This window comes from Oncorhynchus mykiss, chromosome 5 (genome assembly GCF_057628025.1).
Source record: "Oncorhynchus mykiss isolate SJ-2025 chromosome 5, ASM5762802v1, whole genome shotgun sequence".
Taxonomy (NCBI): domain Eukaryota; kingdom Metazoa; phylum Chordata; class Actinopteri; order Salmoniformes; family Salmonidae; genus Oncorhynchus; species Oncorhynchus mykiss.
The window spans coordinates 47507336-47530987 of NC_143026.1; the positions used below are offsets into that span (position 1 = coordinate 47507336).

A 23652-nucleotide genomic window follows, 5' to 3' on the forward strand; every position below is an offset into this window, starting at 1 on the left:
TAATACAATATGATGCATCATTGATCAAGACCGGCCGCAGAGAAGAGGCCCTGGAGCAGATTCTCACAGAAATCAAGTTTGGTCTGAAAACTGTCCTACCTGGATCTCACATGCAGTGACCAGGTTGTGGATATAGTAGAAGGCTTCCTCCACAGTCTCCCCAACAGACACCAGACCATGGTTTCTCAGGATCAGAACCTAGAGGACAAATAACATCCAAACAACTCAGTGTACCCACAAACGCTGTCCACTCTCACACAGACATGTCGGGCCAGTTTCCAGACAGATTAAGCCATGTTGTGACTGCCCTGAATTTGTCTGAACCGTCCCAGTGCTTCTCCTGCCGATGGGGTGCTTCCGCTTTAATTCCCTATTAAATAGCCAGCATCTGCCGTGCAAAAGTGGGTTGGTGATATTGGGCGAGAGAGGAAGTGTTCAACACTCAGCTTGGAAAGTCGTTCATACCCCGTTTGTTTTGTTGTATTTCAAAGTTTGTACTGTAGCTGTGTCGCAAGATCAACCAGTATCGGATCTACTTCTGTCCATTGTTGGACTACCGATCTACGTTGGTCTCGGCTGTTCTCCTTGACCTTTGACCCATTTGTTTTGGGGTGATTTATACCGTGTTGGTTTATGTATTCAGTTTAAGACTGCTGAGATTTGATACTCTTTATTATGTGTGAAACTGGAGTTTATTGCAATCTGATTGTATGAAGGAGATGGGTTTCACGCATCATTTTATGGAAAGACAATTGTGTGACTGAGGTCACTCGGGTTCACTGCACTCCTTTACCCGGGCTAGACTTTTTTTTATTTATGCCCGAGGTAATGGACATTTACCAGTGAACCAAGGTTGTTATTGTTTTGTGACTTAAATTGACTGTGATCATTTACTTTGGTAATACAACCAACGCAAAGGAACAGTTGTTTTGAAGTTATGACTTAATAAAAATAAACCATACTATGAAACAAAAAAATATATAAAGAATGATAGTAAAAAGCTTTGGGGCACCTTAAATGAAATTTTGGGAGAAAAAGCCAACTCGGCTCCATCATTCATTGAATCAGATGGCTCATTCATCAAAGGCAACTGATATTGCCAACTACTTAATGACTTGTTCCATTGGCGAGATGGAGGAGGTGAAAAAAATAATAATTGTTGTCTATCAACAATGACAAGCCACCAGGGTCTGACAATCTGGATGGAAAAATACTGTTTTTCCACATCTTCAATTTAAGCCAACTAGAAAGTGTGTGATCTCAGGCCTGTAGGAAAGCTAGTCATTCCCCTACCCAAGAATACTAAAAGTCCCATTTACTGGCTCAAATAGCCAACCAATCAGCCCGTTACCAACCATTAGTAAACTTCTGGAAGAAATTGTGTTTGACCAGATTCACAGTAAACAAATTAACAACAGAATATCAGCATACTTATAGGGAAGGACACTCAACAAGCACAGCACTTACACAAATGACTGATGATTGGCTGAGAGAAATTGATGATAAAATGATTGTGGGGGCTGTCTTGTTAGACTTCAGTGCAGCTTTTGACATTATCGATCATAGTCTGCTGCTGGAAAAACTTGTGTGTTATGGCTTTACACCCACTGCTATAATGTGGATAAAGAGTTACCTGTCTAACAAAACACAGAGGGTGTTCTTTAATGGAAGCCTCTCAAATGTAATCCAGGTAGGAGCAGGAATTCCCCAGGGTAGCTGTTTATTTTTTACTAACAACATGCCGCCGACTTTGAGCAAAACCAGAGTGTATGCGGATGACTCAACACTATACACGTCAGCTACTGCAGCAACTGAAATGACTGCAACACTTAAAGAGCTGCAGTTAGTTTCAGAGTGGGTAGCAAGGAATAAGTTAGCCCTAAATATTTCTAAAACTAAAAGCATTGTATTTGGAACAAAAAAACTCACTGCACACCAAACCTCAACTAAATATTGTAATAATTAATGTGGAAATTGAGCAGGTTGAGATGACTAAACTGCTTGGAGTACCATAGATTGTAAACGGTCATGATCAAAAAACATATTGATACAAAAGTAGCTAAGATGGGGAGAAGTACAGTTGAAGTCGGAAGTTTACATACACCTTAGCCAAATACATTTAAACTCAGTTTCTTACAATTCCTGACATTCGATCCGTGTAAAAATTCCCTGTCTTAGGTCAGTTAGGATCTCCACTTTATTTTAAGAATGTGAAATGTCAGAATAATAGCAGAGAGAAGGATTTATTTCAGCTTTTTATTTCTTTTATCACATTCCCAGTGGTTCAGAAGTTTACCTAACCTCAATTAGTACTTGGGTCAAACGTTTTGGGTAGCCTTCAACAAGCTTCACACAATAAGTTTATAGAGCTGGTGTAACCGAGTCAGGTTTGTAGGCCTCCTTGCTTGCACACGCCTTTTCAGTTCTGCCCACAACTTTTCTATGGGATTGAGGTCAGGGCTTTGTGATGGCCACTCCAATACCTTGACTTTGTTTTCCTTAGGCCATTTTGCCACAACTTTGGAAGTATTCTTGGGGTCATTGACCATTTGGAAGACCCACTTGCAACCAAGCTTTAACTTCCTAACTGATGTCTTGAGATGTTGCTTCAATATATCCACATAATTTTCCTACCTCATGATGCCATGTATTTTGTGAAGTGCAGCAGTCCCTCCTGCAGCAAAGCACCCCCACAACATGATGCTGCCACCCCCGTGCTTCACGGTTGGGATGGTGTTCTTCAGCTTGCAAGCCTCCCCCTTTTTCCTCCAAACAAAACGATGGTCATTATGGCCAAACAGTTCTATTTTTGTTTCATCAGACCAGAGGACATTTCTCCAAAAAGTACAATCTTTGTTCCCATGTGCAGTTGCAAACCATAGTCTGGCTTTTTTATGGCGGTTTTGGAGCAGTGGCTTCTTCCTTGCCGAGCGGCCTTTCAGGTTGTCGATATAGGACTCGCTTTACTGTGGATATAGATACTTCTGTACCGGTTTCCTCCAGCATCTTCACTTCAAGGTCCTTTGCTGTTTGTTCTGGGATTGTTTTGCACTTTTCACACCAAAGTATGTTCATCTCTAGAAGACAGAACGAGTCTCCTTCCTGAAAGGTATGACGGCTGCGTGGTCCAATGGTGTTTATACTTGCGTACTATTTGTCCAGATGAACGTGGTACCTTCAGACTAGAGGTCGACCGATTATGATTTTAACGCCGATACCGATTATTGGAGGACCAAAAAAGCCGCTAGCGATTAAATCAGCCAATTTTTATTTATTTATTTGTAATAATGACAATTACAACAATACTGAATTAACACTTATTTTAACTTAATATAATACATCAATAAAAATCTATTTAGCCTTAAATAAATAATGAAACATGTTCAATTTGGTTTAAATAATGCAAAAACAACGTTTTTTTTCCCGAAATGGCAAGGACTATATAGGATGGTGTAGCAAATGGGTCCTCTGAACTACTGAGAGCTGAAAGAGGACATGTCTCACGCCTTACGGACAGTTTCCCCTCTGCTGAGGAATTGGAGGAGATTGATGGCTACAAGGTCCTGGATATCGTTGAAGAGGAAGGTGATTTAACTTTCTCAGACGAAGAAGTTTCATGCCTTAACTTCTTGGCGCACCCATCCCGTTAACGGGATCATTTTTGTCAACATCTGCTGAATTGCAGAGCGCCAAATTCAAATTCCTAAAATTATTTAATATTCATGAAATCACAAGTGCAATATAGCAAAACACAGCTTAGCTTGTTGTTAATCCACCTGGCGTGTCAGATTTAAAAAAAGCTTTACAGCAAAAGCTATCCAAGCGTTTGTTAGGACATCTCTCTCAGCAGACAAAACATTAAACAACTAGCAGCAAAGTAGATTGGTCACGAAAGTCAGAAAAGCAATAAAAATGAATCGCTTACCTTTGATGATCTTCGGATGTTTGCAGTCACAAGACTCCCAGTTACACAATAAAAGTTTCCTTTTGTTTGATAAAGATTATTTTTATAGCCAAAAACCTCCATTTGGTTGGCGTGTTATGTTCAGAAATCCACAGGCTCGAGCGGTCACGACATCACAGACGAAAATTGCAAATGCAAAATAAGTTATTTCCAATGTTTTAAGGATTTATGAAAAGTGTATTTCCATACTGACTTTCACATGAGTCCTTTGCACTGGTGTGGACTTGACAGACCGGACTCAATCACTCAAACAAAATGGAGAAATCAATATTTTCTCTGGTAGGCACAACCTACCTGGCACCCCTAACAAACACTAACCTCAAGTCAAAACCATTACAATGTGCGCACGCACGCACACTTGCAAACAACATCTCCACCCTGCTGATCCTCAACACTGGGCCCCACAAGTGTGCGTTCTGAGCCCTCTCCTGTACTCCCTTTTCACCCACGACTGCGTGGCCATGCACGCCTCCAACTCAATCATCAAGTTTGCGGACGACACTACAGTGGTAGGTTTGATTACCAACAACGACGAGACTGCCTACAGGGAGGAGGTGAGTGCCCTCGGAGTGTGGTGTCAGGAAAATAACCTCACACTCAACGTCAACAAAACAAAGGAGATGATTGTGGACTTCAGGAAACAGCAGAGGGAGCACCCCCTATCCACATCGATGGGACAGTAGTGGAGAGGGTAGTAAGTTTTAAGCTCCTCGGCGTACACATCACGGATAAACTGAATTGGTCCACACAGACAGCGTTGTGAAGAACTACCTGCCTTCCAGGACACCTACACCACCCGATGTCACAGGAAGGCCAAAAAGATCATCAAGGACAACAACCACCCGAGCCACTGCCTGTTCACCCCGCTATCATCCAGAAGGCGAGGTCATTACAGGTGCATCAAAGCAGGGACCGAGAGACTGAAAAACAGCTTCTATCTCAAGGCCATCAGACTGTTATACAGCCACCACTAACATTGAGTGGCAGCTGCCAACATACTGACTCAACTCCAGCCACTTTAATAATGGAAATTGATGTAAAAATGTATCACTAGCCACTTTAAACAATGCCACTTAATATAATGTTTACATACCCTACATTACACATCTCATATGTATATGTATATACTGTACTCTATCATCTACTGCATCTTTATGTAATACATCTATCACTAGCCACTTTAAAACTATGCCACTTTATGTTTATAGACCCTCCAATACTCATCTCATATGTATATACTGTACTCTATACCATCTACTGCATCTTGCCTATGCCGTTCTGTACCATCACTCATTAATGTATCTTTATGTACATATTCTTTATCCCTTTACACTTGTGTGTATAAGGTAGTTGTTGTGGAATTGTTAGGTTAGATTACTCGTTGGTTATTACTGCATTGTCGGAACTAGAAGCACAAGCATTTCGTTACACTCGCATTAACATCTGCTAACCATGTGTATGTGACAAATACAATTTGATTTGAAAATGTATTCTCAAACCCTCCCTAGCCTGGCCCCCATACTTTTGAACCCTTCTTCTGGTACCTTGCTGGTTGGCCCCAGGTTCTTCTGTATGAGGACGTTCTCCTCTTTGTCTATGATGATGCCGTGATAGTCATGGTAAGCCACCTCCCCCAGGGTCAGGGCCTCCGGAGAGATGGGTAACAGGCCACACTTCATGGCCGACACCTGAAATACAACACAAGTTATTTACCAATAGGGACAGGTCCTCTGGAGAGATGGGCAGCAGATATCATTTCATGGCCGACACCTGAAACAACACACAGAGACTGTAATTACACCACAACAGCTGACTTGGTAGCAGCAGTATTTCATGATTTTTCACATTCATTCTAGCTCGCTTGATGTACCGGGTGGGCAGAATTTTCACCAATGGAATGATGAGCTAAAATAGATGTACCTAATACTTTAACGTTTACAAGAGCATAAAAATGCTAAAGTTCCATAGATCTGTAGCAACCGGGCAGAGACAGGAAGTTAGGAACTTGTCAGGTGGGTGGGGGGGCTTATTTCTTACTGCAGCTCCTGCCGGTGTGTGGACGTGCACAATGCACTTAACGTCTGGCCGGGCTGCATAGATGGCTGAGTGGAGAGTGAAGCCAGCCTGGTTGACCCCTAGATTGGTGCTCCCCCGGTCCACAATCTCCCCTTGCATATTAATCTTCACCTAGGACGGGATAATAATAATAATTAAATAGACAGGATACATTATTACATAGCTCTATGGGATAGGACCAGACAGGCAGCAGTGAGTCAATGCCTTATGACTGAAAGCCTAGAGAAATGAACAATCTAAAAGTTAACTAAAAATACATCTGGGATCATTCAGTTAAACAAGTGAGTCGATGCCCTTATCTTACGATGCTAGCCTGAGTCCCAGATCTATTTGTTCGGTCTTGCAAACTCTAGCCAAACTTGATATAAGAGTTGGCAAGACAGCACAAATGGCACTCAGGCTACAGTGACACTGCCTGTCAGTGAAATTGACAATGTAAAAAGATAAAACAGGCAGAGGGAAAAGGGTTGACGGCAGCTTCGGCCTTGAAGGATCTATGAGTCATTATATAACAAGACAAGTGTTATATCTCCAGATTACAGTATACACTAGCCAGAGATGGAACAACCTTAATGTCTCTAGTACGGTTGGAAGATGATAAACGTAATGCATTCAGAATCCCAAAGCCAGATATTATATTAAAATAGGCAGGTAAAATGACAAATCACTTATTTAAAATGCATTTAATACAACATAGGACATACATTTTTTTTTATTAGTTCACAGCGTTATTATACATTATGCAGGCAGCTCTGTTAAGAGTGAGAGGCACTGGGGGAAGAACCTTACCAGACTGGAGGCGGAGACTTCACTGTACAGAAGCCCAAAAGGGACAATAATGAACCTCTCCTGATCTGAATTCACCCTGACCTGGAAGAGTACAGATGGTGGTCTTAACAAGTTATTCAGTACCAAACAAACAAGCCTAAGGAATTACCCCAAATGGCTCACACACATACAGTTGAAGTCGGAATTTACATACACTTAGGTTGGAGTCATTAAAACTCGTTTGTCAACCATTACACACATTTCTTGTTAAGAAACTATAGTTTTGGCAAGTCGGTTAGGACATCTACTTTGTGCATGACACAAGTCATTTTTCCAACAATTGTTTACAGACGGATTATTTCACTGTATCACAACTCCAGTGGATCAGAAGTTTACATACACTAAGTTGACTGCCTTTAACAGCTGGGAAAATTCCAGAACATGATGCCATGGCTGTAGAAGCTTCTGATAGGCTAAGTGACAAAATTTGAGTCAATTGGAGGTGTACCTGTGGATGTTTTTCAAGGTCTACCTTCAAACTCAGTGCCTCTTTGCTTGACATCATGGGAAAATCAAAAGAAATCAGCCAAGACCTCAGAAAAAAAATGTGTAGACCTCCACAAGTCTGGTTCATCTTGGGAGCAATTTCTAAAAGCCTGAAGGTACCATGTTCTTCTGTACAAACAGTAGTACGCAAGTATAAACACCATGGGACCACGCAGCAATCATACCACTCAGGAAGGAGACGCGTTCTGTCTCCTAGAGATGAAGGTACCTAGGTGTGAAAAGTGCAAATCAATCCCAGAACAACAGCAAAGGACCTTGTGAAGATGCTGGTGGAAGCAGATACAAAAGTATCTATATCCACAGTAAAACGTCATAACCTGAAAGACCGTTCAGCAAGGAAGAAGCCACTGCTCCAAAACCGCCATAAAAAAGCCAGACTACAGTTTGCAACTACACATGTGGAAAAAGATGGTACTTTTTGGAGAAATGTCCTCTGGTCTGATGAAGCAAAAGTAGAACTGTTTGGCCATAATGACCATTGTTTTGTTTGGAGCAAAAAGGGGGAGGCTTCCAAGCTGAAGAACACCATCCCAACCGTGAAGCACGGGGGTGGCAGCATCATGTTATGGGGGTGCTTTGCTGCAGGAAGGACTGGTGCACTTCACAAAATACATGGCATCACGAGGCAGGAAAAGTATGTGGATATATTGAAGCAACATCTCCGGACATCAGTCAGGAAGTTAAAGCTTGGTCGCAAATGGGTCTTCCAAATGGACAATGACCCCAAGCATACTTCCAAAGTTGTGGCAAAATGGCTTAAGGACAACAAAGTCAAGGTACTGGAGTACCCATCACAAAGCCATGACCTCAATCCAATAGAACATTTGTGGGCAGAACTGAAAAAGCTTGTGCGAGCAAGGAGACCTACAAACCTGACTCAGTTACACCAGCTCTGTCAGGAGGAATGGGCCAAAATTCATCTAACTTATTCTGGAAAGCTTGTTGAAGGCTACCTGAAGCATTTGACCCAGGTTAAACAATTTAAAGGCAATGCTACCAAATACTAATTGAGTGTATGTCAACGTCTGACTCACTGGGAATGTGATGAAAGAAATAAAAGCTGAAATAAATCCTTCGCTCTACTATTATTCTGACATTTCACATTCTTAAAATAAAGTGGTGATCCTAACTGACCCAGGACAGGGAATTTTTACAAGGATTAAATGTCAGGAATTGTGAAAAACTGAGTTTAATAGATATGACTAAGGTTTATGTAGACTTTCGACTTCAACTGTACATACATACAATAATGCAGTAGTTAGTATTTTCACATTCTTTTGATGGTTCATCTATATAAACGCTTACTCAGCTAATCTTACTAACCTAGCCAACCCCACATTTCCATAACGAGCTTTCCGAAAATATGCTGGTAAAATGTGCTAAGCAAGCACTACATTATCCTGCAGTGGGGGAAAAAAAGATCCTGTCCTTACATACCACTTCAGGTGTTTCCTACTGACTACAAGACAGCTTCAGTGATATACAGTATTACTAGAGGGGTAAGATGCCTACAGTATAAGGTTCTCTTACGGTTAAGTGGTTGTAGATGAGCTGGGACCAGCCAAAGAGGTCTGTCAGGCGGTAGAAGGCAGCTAGCTTACAACGAAGCAGTTTCTCTCCTTTCTCATAGGAGATAGAGTCAGATCCACGTAAGTCATTCACTGGAGTTACCATACCCAGACCTAGAGAGGGAGAGAGGGAGACACTTTGGCAATATGTATATTGTTACATAATTCCAATAAAACAAATTTAATTGAGAAAAAAGAGACAGAGGAACAATTTCACTTACCTCGGTTAACAAAGAATGTGTTTATTTGGCATAAACAAAGCGTTTGTAATTACCAAAGCTTCTATAATTACAAAGCCTGAAGTTTCCCTCTACTACAACACTACTACCAACCTCTGATCTCAGTGGAGGCCATCTTGGACTGAGGGGACCTACTAATCTGGTCACATGACTATCAGTGGAAGTGCTAGACAACATATGCGTAACATTTAAACACATCTACGCAGCATGTAAGTTGAGGGTAACAGACAATGGATGGGGTATACAGTATGTAACAGACCAGTGCACTAACTAGTCATTCTACATATGTTAGCTACATTACTTACTCATGTTGAGGGCAGTCATGGCTCCCTGGGGTGCTGCAAGGTACATGCATCACATATAGCGCCATATAAACTCAGCAAAAAAAATAAAAACGTCCTCTGTCAACTGAGCTTATTTTCAGCAAACTTAACATGTATAAATATTTGTATGAACATAAGATTCAACAACTGAGACATAAACTGAACAAGTTCCACAGACATGTGACAAACAGAAATGGAATAGTGTGTCTCTGAACAAAGGAGGTGGGGGATCAAAATCTAAAGTAACAGCCAGTATATGGTGTAGCCACCAGCTGCATTAAGTATTGCAGTGCATCTCCTCCTCATGGACTGCACCAGATATGCCAGTTCTTGCTGTGAGATGTTACCCCACTCTTCAACCAAGGCACCTGCAAATTCCCAGACATTTATGTGGGGAATGGCCCTAGCGCTCACCCTCCGATCCAACAAGTCCAAGACATGCACAATGGGATTGAGATCCGGGTTCTTCGCTGGCCATGGCAGAACACTGACATTCCTGTCTTGCAGGAAATCACGCACAGAACGAGCAGTTTGGCTGGTGGCATTGTCATGCTGGAGGGTCATGTCAGGATGAGCCTGCAGGAAGGGTACCACGAGGAAGGAGGATGTCTTCCCTGTAACACACAGCGTTGAGATAGCCTGCAATGACAACAAGCTCAGTCTGATGATGCTGTGACACACTGCCCCAGACCATGACGGACCCTCCACCTGCAAATCGATGTAACGGTCATTCCTTCGACAATAAACGCTAATCGTCAGTGAAGAGCACTTTTTGCCAGTCCTGTCTGGTCCAGCGATGGTGGGTTTGTGCAACGTTGTTGGCGGTGATGTCTGACGAGGACCTGCCTTACAACAGGCCTACAAGCCCTCAGTCCAGCCTCTCTCAGCCTATTGCGGACAGTCTGAGCACTGATGCAGGGATTGTGCGTTCCTGGTGTAACTCGGGCAGTTGCTGTTGCCATCCTGTACCTGTCCCGCAGGTGTGATGTTCGGATGTACCAATCCTGTGCAGGTGTTGTTACACATGGTCTGCCACTGCGAGGATGATCAGCTCTCCATCCTGTCTCCCTGTAGCGCTGCCTTAGGCATCTCACAGTTCAGACATCGCAATTTATTACCCTGGCCACATCTGCAGTCCTCATGCCTCCTTGCAGCATGCCTAAGGCACGTTCACGCACATGAGCAGGGACCCTGGGAACTTTCTTTTGGTGTTTTTCAGAGTCAGTAGAAAGGCCTCTTTAGTGGCCTAAGTTTTCATAACTGTGACCTTAATTGCCTACAGTCTGTAAGCTTTTTGTGTCTTAACGACCGTTCCACAGGTGCATGTTCAATAATTGTTTATGGTTCATTGAACAAGCATGGGAAACAGTGTTTAAACCCTTTACAATGACGATCTGTGAAGTTATTTGGATTTTTACGAATTATCTTTGATAGACAAGGTCCCGAAAAAGGGACGTTTCTTTTTTTGTAGTTTTTTTGCTGAGTTTACATTCGATTAAAAAGTATCCCAAACCTCTTCTCGAGTATCCCCAGACAGTCTACTTACTTCAAAAGTATTTAAAAATGAATCATTGTGGTAAGAACTGAAGACACAGGACAGGATTCTACTCCATATTACTCACTCATGTTGAGTGCAGCCATGCCTCCTTGTGGCGCTGCAGGGTACATGGTTGGGATACTGGTGGTCATGAAATCAGCTATCTGCTGCAGGGCCAACAGGCTGGTGGGGGTCTTTCCCCTCTTCAGCTGGTCATGGATCATCGTATCCAGCTCATCACAAAACGCCTGGGGAGTAAAGTAGACAGTAACACAGTCAGTAACAGACAGAGACAGACACACAGTCAGAGAGTCACATAGTTGGAGACAGACATTGAAGGGTCAGGACGCGTCACTGCACACATATGGGCCAATACACTACAACCGTCGCAGAGTTGACATTCACACAGACAGATGAAGGGTCAGGGCAGGACAGAACGCGCCAATACACTGTCGCAATCGCTGATGCATTCTAATACTGTCACTGGATGGCTATTGTTAGTTCATCTATTACAGGATCCATGGTTACTCTTAAATCAAGAGTGATCTGAATTAAAAAGGGCCTCTACATTAGATCTGCCCGTGTCCTCTCACTGTCGCTGCTTGACAATGTCACAAGTAAGTCTGAAGTGCCTGTTGACTGCCGCATTGCAAAGAGGAGACAGAGAGGCTCCAAACTGAAACAATGTTTGTAGGAATAGCGTAGTATATTACAGAAGGGCTGACTAGCAATTACTGTACTAAACATTCCCACTGTCCCAACAGCAGCTATGAGAGAACTAAAAAATTATCTGCTCCTCACACTGGTCCTGTATATTTCATACTGCCCCCTGACATGACGAGAACCTTAGGGGAGAATATCATGAACTCTACCCTTGTGTTACCCTCTCAGCTGCTGTCGGTGTGGGCACACTTTGTGTATGTGCGTGTGTCATTGCTGCCCTGAAAGAGCTCATCTCCTCTCTGACCCATATAAACTCATTCGGACTAGAGTACGGAGGCCTTATGGCTCTCTGCCTATCCCTAGACCCTGATCCATCCACACTGCACAGCATAATAAAGACCGTCTTTTTTCCGGCTCTATAAGGGCTGATGTATACATATTTAGTTTTTATACGTATATACTGGGCTTAAACTGAGCGTTGAGGGAACAGTAGTGTGTTCGAGAGAGACAGATAAACTGTTGATCAATGTTAAGTGGTTATACCATGTGATAGTGGAGAGGGTGATACAGCCCTACACAAAAAGGCTATTCAATTTGAAGTAACAAAAGGTGTTCTTATATTCTTATGTTGGTGACATTACATTAAGACATAAGATAGAAAAGGAGTAGCACTTCATACTGAGTGTGTGTGGGTTTGTGAGAATGTGCATTTGCATGCGTGTGTATGATAGCCAGTCCTACCGGGCTCTGCAGGATCATGGAGACCCTCTTCCGCTGCTCCATCATGTTGAAATCCTGTCTGAGGTCTGGAGCCATGTTTCTCTCACGCCGGTACTCTAGGCTGCTTTCATCCACACGGTCAAAGTAGCGCTCCTTGTGGGGGGCGGTGGTGGGCGGGAGGGCAGTCACCACCCCAGCACCTGAGTCACCGTTCATCACCAGGTCTGTTGGCTCCTGAAGATGCCAGGGAGAAAAGGTCAGATGTTACAACATGGGTCATGTTCAGTGGCGACCCGTCATTCAGGGCAGGTGGGGATGTTACTTGGGCATTAGTAAGTGTCACATCAGTTTGTAAACAATGTAAAAAAAAATATATAATAATAAAAAGTTACAAATATTTGAGTTAATAAAGCCGCATACAAAACATGGTCTCTTTTGCTTTCTTGAGTAAGGCAGCGCCAAAATGCAGGTGTTTCGGCCTAGTTCAGTGATTTCTGTGGTGGTGAGGTAGCCAGCGGAAAATAGGGGTTTGTAATGTTCTCTACTTGCGTCATGATTGGCTCAGTGTTCTGTCACTCATGGGGACACTACGACAAAATGTATCAGTGATCGGCCACTGGACAACCATTACACAACAAGTTGGAAATCGCAAATTCAACAATGAGTGGTTTGAAGGAATCAGTGGCTAACTGCAAGCATTGCAAAGCAATTACTAGCCTGCTATTCAGTAGAGTGTGTGTGTGGTCCAAGTCTGGGTTTAAGGGTCTCTTTTCCAAGCTTAAAAGGATAAACATTCAACATTGGCCATGTCCAAAAATGTATTGTATTCTGCAGCATAAATGATGTAATATGCCAACGAGATATGTATACTGTAGCTGAGTGTATGTCAGCTGTTAGTAGCCCATATGCCTCACCCTAATCTTTTGGTCCCTTTTCCCCTCATAATTCAGCCTACTGCTGACTTGGTAGTGCACATGTAGCCTATAGCCTGTTTTAGAGAAATGTAATCATTGACTATTGTAAGAGTTTTCATTGTCTGCTTATACGTCCCTTTCTCCCTTGGTGTACAGGGATAATACTGTAGGAATGGCCCATGTTCTTAGTTCTGTTGCTGTACCTTTCAAAAGTGCTGAACAAATAGTTATTGACTACGTCCATCCTAACTCGCTCATTAATATCTTAATCTAAATTACAGATTGCCTCTTATCCGCTCGTCGTCCCCTTATGCCGTAGTTTGTACATCTCAATTGTCAGTAGAATCCACATTTGTTTAAGCAAGTCAGCCACATCAGCTATGTTTTTTTAAAAGGCAGTAAATGAGGCTGAATGAACTGTTTCACTGCCAGACAAGGCTCCGCTGAGAGCCAGATGTAGCAGAGAACTCTGCTGTGGGGACAGCTTTTTGTAGGCCCTAACAGGTTTGTGGGCACTGTTTGTCACCGTTACAGTGCAATTCATGTATTGTTAAGTGTTGTGGTGTGGCTTTGCTGGCATCGATCTAAAACATGTACTTCTTTAGTTTGCCCCACCAAGATTTACATGCTAAAATCTCCACTGGTCATGTTTATTAAGGTACGCTTGTAGAAAAACATTTTGAAATGTAAGAGGAAAATTAGCATTTCTTATTAGACAAGTCCAAGGTAGTAGTCTCTCCCTGTCAGTTCTTACATTTGGTACCTAATGAACACAATCCTGGTTTCATCGAAGTAATCCGTTTAATATCACACAGTCACACTGGACTACTGGGTGTATGCCACTGCCTCAGAATTTAAAATGTGCACGTCACACTTGCTGTCCCAAACATTCAGTCACGTTGCATGGCTTTATGCCATCACCTCTGCTGCTTCCTGTTTGGTCATGTGACTACACACCCCATGGCTTATTGATTTCCTGTCCACTTTCCCTGGCTCAGTCATTCAAAACAAAACCCAATAATAAAATAGAAAGTCCCTTGCTATTGTTATTATTGGGTTTTGTTTTGAATGGCTGAGCCAGGGAAAAATGGACAGGAAATCAATATATTTTACCCAACACTAGCACGGCAAAACACAGGCAATCATTGTGTTTGATGGCTACACAGTGAGTACAGGAAGGAGGGACCACAGTACAGCTTGCACCGCCACCTCCAATTTAGACAGAACATCATTGACGATCAGAGAGAGATGGGTGCAATTCCATTTTAACGGGGTTTTCCATGCGTGTATTTATTTACTGTGTAAATTGTTCAAAGTAGTCATTGCATAGAGTTGTATGGTTTGTTAAGCGTTGAAAAAAAAAAATAATAATACTCTTTCAAGTCTTTAAAGCGAGTCTCAGCATAATTGTGTTGCCTTGGAATTGCTGATGGGAGAGATGGAGCAAAAATAGATGGAGTGAAAATAGATGGTGGGATGAGAGAAAGGAGGGACAGTAGTCTCACTGCCAGACATGACACGGATTTCCATTCAAGACTCAACCTAGAGCGGCTGGAGTCGAAGCTAGAGGGACCGAAATTATTTGCAATTGATCTTGTCTCATTTCTGTCAAGGCTGTCTGAGGGGATAATGTTCTCTCAGATAAAGTACATTAGCAGCCTGTAGACAGAGACCTACCCCCCAGAGGACAAAGACGGGCAGCATAAGAGGATTAGAGTAAGGCTAGCGGGCCTCTATGGGCTGGCAGACACCACTGTAAACCATTTGCCCTTCTCAGTTCTCAGCAGTTACAGCAGCTTTCAGGCAGCCAAAACTGGACACAAGGATGCTATGACAACTACTAGCCAGGCCCAAACCATCCAGCCCTCACAGCAGACATTGGTCCAATCGGTTTAGTGCCAGATACACAATAAGAAGAGTTTAGGTGCAAATAAAAAGGGGAAATCAGGATAAATGAATGGAGAAAGTAGAAAAACCATGACGATGCATCCTTTATCAAGTCAAAATGTATATACAATGTTTCCACACTGTTTTGAAGCAAGGATCTCACTTCTGACCTGAGGGATTCTTGTGATTGGTGTAATTTACACGCACAGAATAGAGATCAACTAGCTTAGAATCCAAACAGACATGCTCTGTTTTACAGCTTGGATTCCAGGCTACCAAATAACATGAACAGAAAAATAGCAATTAGGCATAAGTCTTGCTGTTCCAAACTCATCAGGACAAAAAAGTCCTCAAATCTCTGGTTTTGTATGACGAATTTCCATTTATTGTCCAACAGGACAGTGGATAATGCTGCACTGTCTGTCTGGTGGAGAGAATATAGATGTGTATGCCTCCCAAATGGCAACCTATTCCCTATATACAGTACCAGTCAATAGTTTTACACCTACTCATTCAAGGGTTTTACTGAATATTTTACTATTTTCTACATTGTAGAATAATAGTGAAGACATCAAAACTATGAAATAGCACATTGAATCATGTAGTAACCAAAAAAGTGTTAAATCAAATTATATTCTGCAAATAGCCAACATTTGCCTTGATGACAGCTTTGCACACGCTTGACATTCTCCCAACCAGCTTCATGAGGTAGTCACCTGGAATGCATTTCAATTAACAGGTGTGCCTTATTAAAAGTAAATGTCTTTAATTTCTTTCCTTAATGCGTTTGAGCTGTTGTGAAAAGGTAGGGATGGTATACAGAAGATAGCCCTATTTGGTAAAAGACCAAGTCCATATTATGGCAAGAACAGCTCAAATAAGCAAAGAGAAAGGACAGTTCATCATTAACTTAAGCCAAAGGTCAGTCAATGCGGAACATTTCAAGAACTGAAAGTTTCTTCAAATGCAGACACAAAAACCATCAAGCACTATGACGGCACTGGCTCTCATGAGGACCAACACAGGAAAGGAAGACCCAAAGTTACCTCTGCTGAAGAGGATAAGTTCATTAGTTAACTGCACCTCAGATAGCAGCCCAAATAAATGCTTCACAGAGTTCAAGTAACAGACATCTCAGCATCAACAGTTCAGAGGATACTCCACGAATCAGGCCTTCAGGGTTGAATTGCTGCAAAGAAACCACTACTAAAGGACACCAATAATAAGAAGAGACTTGCTTGGGCCAAGAAACACGAGCAATGTACATTAGACTGTGGAAATCTGTCCTTTCGTCTGACGAGTCCAAATTTAAGATGTTTGGTTCTCAACTGCCATGTCTTTGTGAGACGCAGAGTAGGTGCATGGATTATCTCTGCACGTGTGGTTCCCACCGTGAAACACGGAGGTGGTGGTGGGATGGTGTGGGGGTGATTTGCTGGTGACACTGTCTGTGATTTTTTTAGAATTCAAGGCACACATAAAAAGCATGGCTAACACAGCATTCTGCAGCGATACGCTATCCCATTTGGTTTGCAGAGTGAAGAAAAAGCAGCCAACAAGTGCTTAGCATATGTGGAAACTCCTTCAAGACTGTTGGAAAAGCAATCCTCATGAAGCTGGTTGAGAGCATACTAAGAGTGTGCAAAGCTGTCATCAAGCCAAAGGGTGGCTATTTGCAGAATCTCAAATATAAAATATATTTGGATTGTTTAACACTTTTTTGGTTACTACATGATCCCATATGTGTTATTTCATAGTTGTGATGTCTTCACTATTATTCTACAATGTAGAACATAGTCAAAATAAAGAAAAACCCTTGAATGAGTAGGTGTGCCCAAACTTTTGACTGGTACTGGTGTGCAGTACTTTGACCAGAACATAGGACTCTTGTCAAAAGTAGTGCACTATATAGGGAATAGAGTGACATCTGGTACACAACCCATGGTCTTCTGTGTCCAGCAATGAAATCCTTCCTTAATGGTCTCTTAGGTCTCTGGTTCATAGTCACACTCTGCACTATTGATTGTTGAGTATTTTTTGTTAATGTTGTGGTGCCAGTGTGAGAAGGGAGCATTGCAGACTAAATCTGTCTTCTCTTACATACAACCCTGATGCCATTTAGATAACCGACCCGGAACAATCTCTAAAATAAACTGTAGTTGAGGGCAATTTCCACAGTAACGGAATTACGCTTTGACTGTTTTTTTTCACTTTAAAATATATGCCAAACAAAAACCACTGATTTCAAAGTTTAACAAACCATATTACTCAATGCACAAGGACTACTTTAAACAATTTCAACCAAAAAAATACCATTAAAAAAAAAAAGTGTAATGAAAGAACTGTGCAAATGCAAACTTTGGTAATGGAATTACAGTGAACATGTTTTCCAAAAGCTCTTAAATATCTGCTCCGATTTAAGATTCAAAGATGTCTGTAGAGATTTGTTATTGAACTATAGTAAGTGAAATGGATTTACACCTGCTAAGGGAATTACACCACAGGTCCCTGGCCTGTACTACACAGAAATGTATAATTATGGATATGAAAGTCATTCTCCTCGTGTTTCACAAGTCTGGAAAACACATCGCAGCACAGCAGAGAACAGTTCAGTACGGTATAGTTTAGTAGAATATACTGTACTCTACTTTTCTTTTCACAGTAGAGGTTCCAACTGCCGGTACAGATCCACCTGTACCTGAATACCAGAGACCCAAGTGGGTCCGGATCCAGAATTCTAAATAAATGTCATTGGTCTAGGTCAGATCTGCTATGATTGTCACGGTCTCGGGTATATATAAACTATAGCGGACTTGTCCGGAATGTTCTGTACAGATCCTAACGCGACTGCTGCAGTAAGGAGAGAAAGAGAGACAATGCATAATTAATGCTGCTGTTCTTACTTTTCACGAGATGGAGCGTGGCGTGTGTAGCTTGTTGTTGGCCAATCATAAGTCATCAAAGTGGCAATAGGCTGAAGAGCCCCGCTCCACGTGTTGCAAATGTTAGGAGGAGATGGAAGACGGAATGGAAGACGGAATCACATTTACTGAATTAAAGGTTAAAGGATAGGCTACAACAACCAAGAGCCAACAGGAAGGCAGGCTCCACTCTCATGCAAAAGAGCAGCAGCATAAATTGTAATATTCTCTCTCCACTGCAGAAGTAGTGTTCAGCTCTGTACGGCCTTTACGGATAAGTCAGTTAAAAATGACAAAATACTGAAGACCCATGACAATCATATCATATCAGAGCCGACCCAGACCCGTGACATTATATAGAATTCTGGATCCGGACGTGTGTGTCCAATGAGCACCGATAAGTTGTATCTATAATTTCACTTCATATGACAAGGATTAAAAATAATTTGCCAGTAGATTGTCGACTTGATTCATGATAACTGCAAGCTAAGATTTTGAAATAATGATGCTGACATGATCAGTCCAATCAAAGCAACTGTTGATATGTGATTTGACGCCATTTTATCTGTGGCCAATGCCCTTGCGCCTTCTTGGATGGGCACTTCTATTGTAACTATGGCAGCACCCAGGGACTTTAATTTGAGGTCTACCCTTAGACTTGGCGCTGATGTACTGTCCCCACGAGTGACAGAACACTGAGCTAATCATGGCGAAACTAGAGAACATTACCAACACCAACGCTCCATATAGTCTGATGGCTGCCCCACCACCACAGAAAGCACAGAGCTAGGTTGAAACACCTGCATTTTGGAGCTGCATTACTCAAAAAAGCAACAAAAAAAGAGTCCATGTTAGTATGCGGCTTTATTAACTCTATTTTTTTATTACATTGTTTGCAAACTGATATGTGACACAAATGAATGCCAAAATAACATGCAAAACGGGTAAGCCCTGTTTTTTTTTTTAGCTAAAAATGTGGGGCTCCACACAGGTGGGGCTCTGCCCTGAATGATGGGTCGCCACTGAATGCGATCTGCTTCATCTCCGAAGTTACTTCACAAGTTGACTGCAGATATTTACTTAACCCTTTAGACCCCAATAGAATTCTAGGATGCTGCTGTAGATTACTGAACATTTTCAAGATAAAGCTCATTGTCTCACACATTTCAAACAAACAGACATGGCGCAAAAACAATTACAAGTGAACTTAGTTTTAAAGAGCATAACCTCTTCTTTAATATGACACCAGATTCATGTCAATTACACTAATTTTGTGTTCCATTGTGTAAAGACCCTCACTATCAAAAAACTTAATGCAGCAAATTTGACTAAATTACTCACCAAAAATGTACCAGGTATAATATATTATACTTTATTACTTCATTACACTTTATTATACTATATATTTTTAAATGTGATCAGAGGACAATATTCTGAAAGTATTTCAAATCCCACACAAAGTTGGCCACTTGATTGACAACGATTCTTACTTCTGTAACAATGTAAACAACTATTCAGAGACCCTTTCAAAATATAGATAACCTCTCTCAATAAGATTTAGTACAGACCAGGCCTGACAAATGTAGAAATAGTAGATTACTTTGACAACAATTCAGTGAAGGCAACCAGTATTAGATAGAGAGAAGACTATTTTAAAAAGTACACAATTTCCCTACAATATTCATGTCACACTGTCACTGAAGTGTTTGCATTTAGCCTACAACGTGCCATGAAACTTCTTGACACAAGGACCCATCCTACAAAGTGGCACAAAATGTAAATAGTACTTAAGAGTATTAGATCAAGAAAGATCCAGAGAAAAGATATCTGAATGCACCCACACAAAGTAGGCAATTTTATTGACAAAATTCTTACTTCTGTAACAACGTAAAAATGCAAACAACTGATTTCATACAGACTAGGCTTTACACAATGTAGAAATAGTAGCCTACAATTCTGTGAATTGGATGTGGTGGCGGACAGGTTGGTGTTTTAAAAAAGCAGATTAAGTGTAAAACATTTTAAAAGTCAGACTCCTACAACTTTTTAAAAAACAACTCCAAAATCCCTGCTGCTGTCACTTTAGGCCCAGGCTGTGGTCTGACATGGGGCAGACACTCTATGGAAACATAAGACACCTGAGAGGGAGCCTCTTCCTCCTACCCCACAGCTCTATCCCTGCTACCATCTCTAACTCCTCTTCCTCCTTGCCTTCTGCTGTTGAGCCCTGAGTTTTTACATCACTTCCCTCGCTTTCACTGACCTAGAGGAACAGACTAACAGAGAGAGAGCAGAGCAACAAAACGGATACAATTGTGGCCGGGAACATCATCTCCTTTTCTCAACCATACACATACTCTCTTCCTAATAAATCTCCTATTAGAGGTTTCCATAATAAATTGTGTGATACAGTTACACGCCTCCCATTCCACCTACACACACACACACACACACACACACACACACAACAGTATCATGATGCTATACAGCACTTTCAAATCAATCAAAATTATTTTACGAAAACCTTGGTGGCCAGATTGTTTCTCAATTCATGTTGTACATATGCATGTCAGACAGGATATAGAGTACACAAAAATACGTTCATGAATATGTTCATAGATGGGTCAGATTATAACCACAAAGGCTATATAGGGTACAACCACTTCAACACCCATGTTCAGATTACTTTTCATAGATGGTAAGAAGTCAAAGCATGTGGCACAACGGTTTACAGATTCAACACATCAACTACTGTTTATTTAGGATGTTGAAAGTAAAAGATTACAAAGATGACAAAGTGCAATTTAGCCAAACAGGTTTAGAATAATTCTTAATCTATTTTGATGGTCATAGCTGGTTGTCTTTGTAGAGAGGAAGTGAGACTATCAAGTAAGTGACAGTGTCACGAGCAAAGCACAATGTTGCCTCCAACTTGTTTTCTTGCCTGACAGACCAACTACAAAGTTAGCTGATTAATTACGAAGCTGGGACAGTTTCCAAATTAATTGCGTCGGTAGAAAAAGGACAAAACAATCCACTTGTTAGCTGGCTATGTAAACAAATGTCATTGCAACTCAATATCATATGCGCTCCACTGCGTGGGCATCTACCCTAACACGGCAGCTAAGCTGTCAAAAAATAGGAAAATTAGGCAATGTACTACTATAGCCTATGAATATTTGTAGCTACATAGAAAACATGACAAATCAAGACCTAAAATGTTCCCTTTTTAATTTATGGGATTCATATCATCTTCAAAAAATATAGTACCTATTTGGACCGGTATTGACAGTTTCTAAACACCATCCTGTGGCCATTTCCAAATACCTCAGTATATGGTATCAACGGTATACCGTCCAAGCCTAGATTCCAAATGTCTTACTCATTGTTAGGAAGACTTACGGTGTTATTAGATGTTAATAAGTACTATATCTATTGAAGATTATATGAATCCTATAAATGTTTTTTTTTTTTTTTAAAGGGACAATTTGGGTGCAATCAAGTAGAGATTAAATTATAACTACAGAAACGATTTCATCACAATTTCAGATGGTGGGTGTCGAAATCCTCATGCTTTTTGGGAGATGGATTGATGGAAGGATGTCGAGAGACTACATGCTGCTCAGTGCTTACCATGTCATTTGATACAGTACAGTATAATCATGAAGCTGAACAAACACAAAAACACTCCCCTTTCAAGCACACAATGCTGATGTTGTTGCTGACCACCGTCAACACAGATCTACTGTGCCCATTCTGCTACACTGAAGCATCCAACCATCCCCAAGCTCAGTGGAAACATCATGGCCTTTCCCATCCATCCGTCCATTTCTACAAGGAATATCAGCTCAACGTTTTACATACATATCTTATACTTAATATCACGCTTCCAGGATAGAGAACTGTGCAGCTACTGATAAAAGCTGCAATTGTAGCATCAGGCCCAGAGTTGTACATTTCACACCTGGCTGATTCATCTGCATTATGTACTAACCCCACATCACACAGGTTCCCCCTTCCCACTATTACTCAACAACTGGTGCACATCAGAAATGTGCAGGGGTGTAGCATTGACTGTGGTCACTATGGAAACGAAGCACATTACCATGGAAACTGGGAATAGCCTTTTAAACTTATGTAATAGTATAGCAATCTATCATTACAGTACACACCAACTCTACTCCAAATGAAATGTGTTATTAACACGTTCCAGACTTGTTACAGAGAACTGGGAATAGAAATCTCATTCATGACAGATTGCACTAGGTAGTAGTAGGGATACAGGTTGCAACACCATTGTCATCTTTGAACCCAAAATGAGCCTATGTCCTTCTGACTAAAGATTTGGTTCAAAATGCACTCTAAATCTCTCACTGATGCATGCATACCTAAATAATTTACAACGTATAACCTTCCAATATAATTAAAGGAATGAATCAATCTGGGTCACATTCCAACACAATGCCTTGGGGGAAACTAACCTAAAGAGTAGCATTGATTAGAGTAAGACGGCTTTGGAGAAATTCTGCAACAGTCCAGATGCTGTTCATAACTTTTCCGTCCTTTCCCAGCCTGCATCCTGACATGAGGCAATGACGAATGCATTAGGAGAGCGAGAGATGGCGACTAACTGTTAGTACTACAATAACTTCAGTCAAAAAGCTGTTAGCTAGCGAGCAAGAGAGAAGATAGAGGTTAAGTTTCAGCTCTGCAGATGGACCAGAGTTACTGTAGGGAGGGTAGGGGAAGGGTCCATTAAGATGAACATGTGTGTTCTTGACTTTTGATCTCCAATAACCTCTGCCGAGTCCCCAACAACCAGATGTTGCAGTTCAGGGGAAATGGGAAGAGAGGCTGATGCTTCTTCCGATTTTGGACGTTGACGAGGCGACACTCCATCTTAACTCCTCCTACACATTTACTGGATAGGTTTTACAGTGCAGAAAACAACCTCCCGACAGTTTTTCTTCTCGTCAAGACCAGTATGTGGGTGGATCTACTTTCAGGCGTTTCTTTTACACCTGCTAGATCTCCAATAACAGTAGAGAATGTAATGAAAAATAACATTTCAGTTAGCTTATTTCAACATCATAGATAATGAAAGTGAAAAACATTTGAATTATTTGAGACACCATTTGGCTGTGTAATGTTATGTAACCCCACTCTACACCCCTTTAGTCATTATGTTGGAGGGAAAACCTATTTCAAATTGGCTTGTCGGACTGTGCAAACATTTTAAATTACGTTTTTTTCATCACATGCACAAGTACAGCGAAATACCTTTCTTGCAAGCGCTTTCCCAAAAATGAAGTAATCAATATCAGTAGTACTATAAAATAAAGCAGAACAAAAATACACAAGAAATAAGATCATTTTACCAAAGCGCTTTCAATCAGAGCAGGAAGTTCCGTTGAAAATACCTTTCCATCAAACCTAGGTCATTCATACATTCATTTTTTTGAAACAACAGGATAAAAAGACCACTTGCGTTAGCTCCAAAAATAT

The 23652-nt window shown here is 41.4% G+C and overlaps 1 protein-coding gene across 1 annotated transcript in view; it reads right to left on the bottom strand.

The window, feature by feature from the left end:
- Positions 1 to 23652, bottom strand: part of LOC110523970 (adducin 1 (alpha)) — a 54935-nt gene that overhangs the window by 18546 nt on the left and 12737 nt on the right. The window contains 7 exon segments of the mRNA XM_036977703.2: positions 100 to 198; positions 5509 to 5652; positions 6002 to 6151; positions 6830 to 6910; positions 8906 to 9057; positions 11128 to 11290; positions 12447 to 12659. Of these exon segments, the coding sequence (XP_036833598.2) occupies positions 100 to 198; positions 5509 to 5652; positions 6002 to 6151; positions 6830 to 6910; positions 8906 to 9057; positions 11128 to 11290; positions 12447 to 12641 (984 nt within the window). The 5' untranslated portion in view covers positions 12642 to 12659.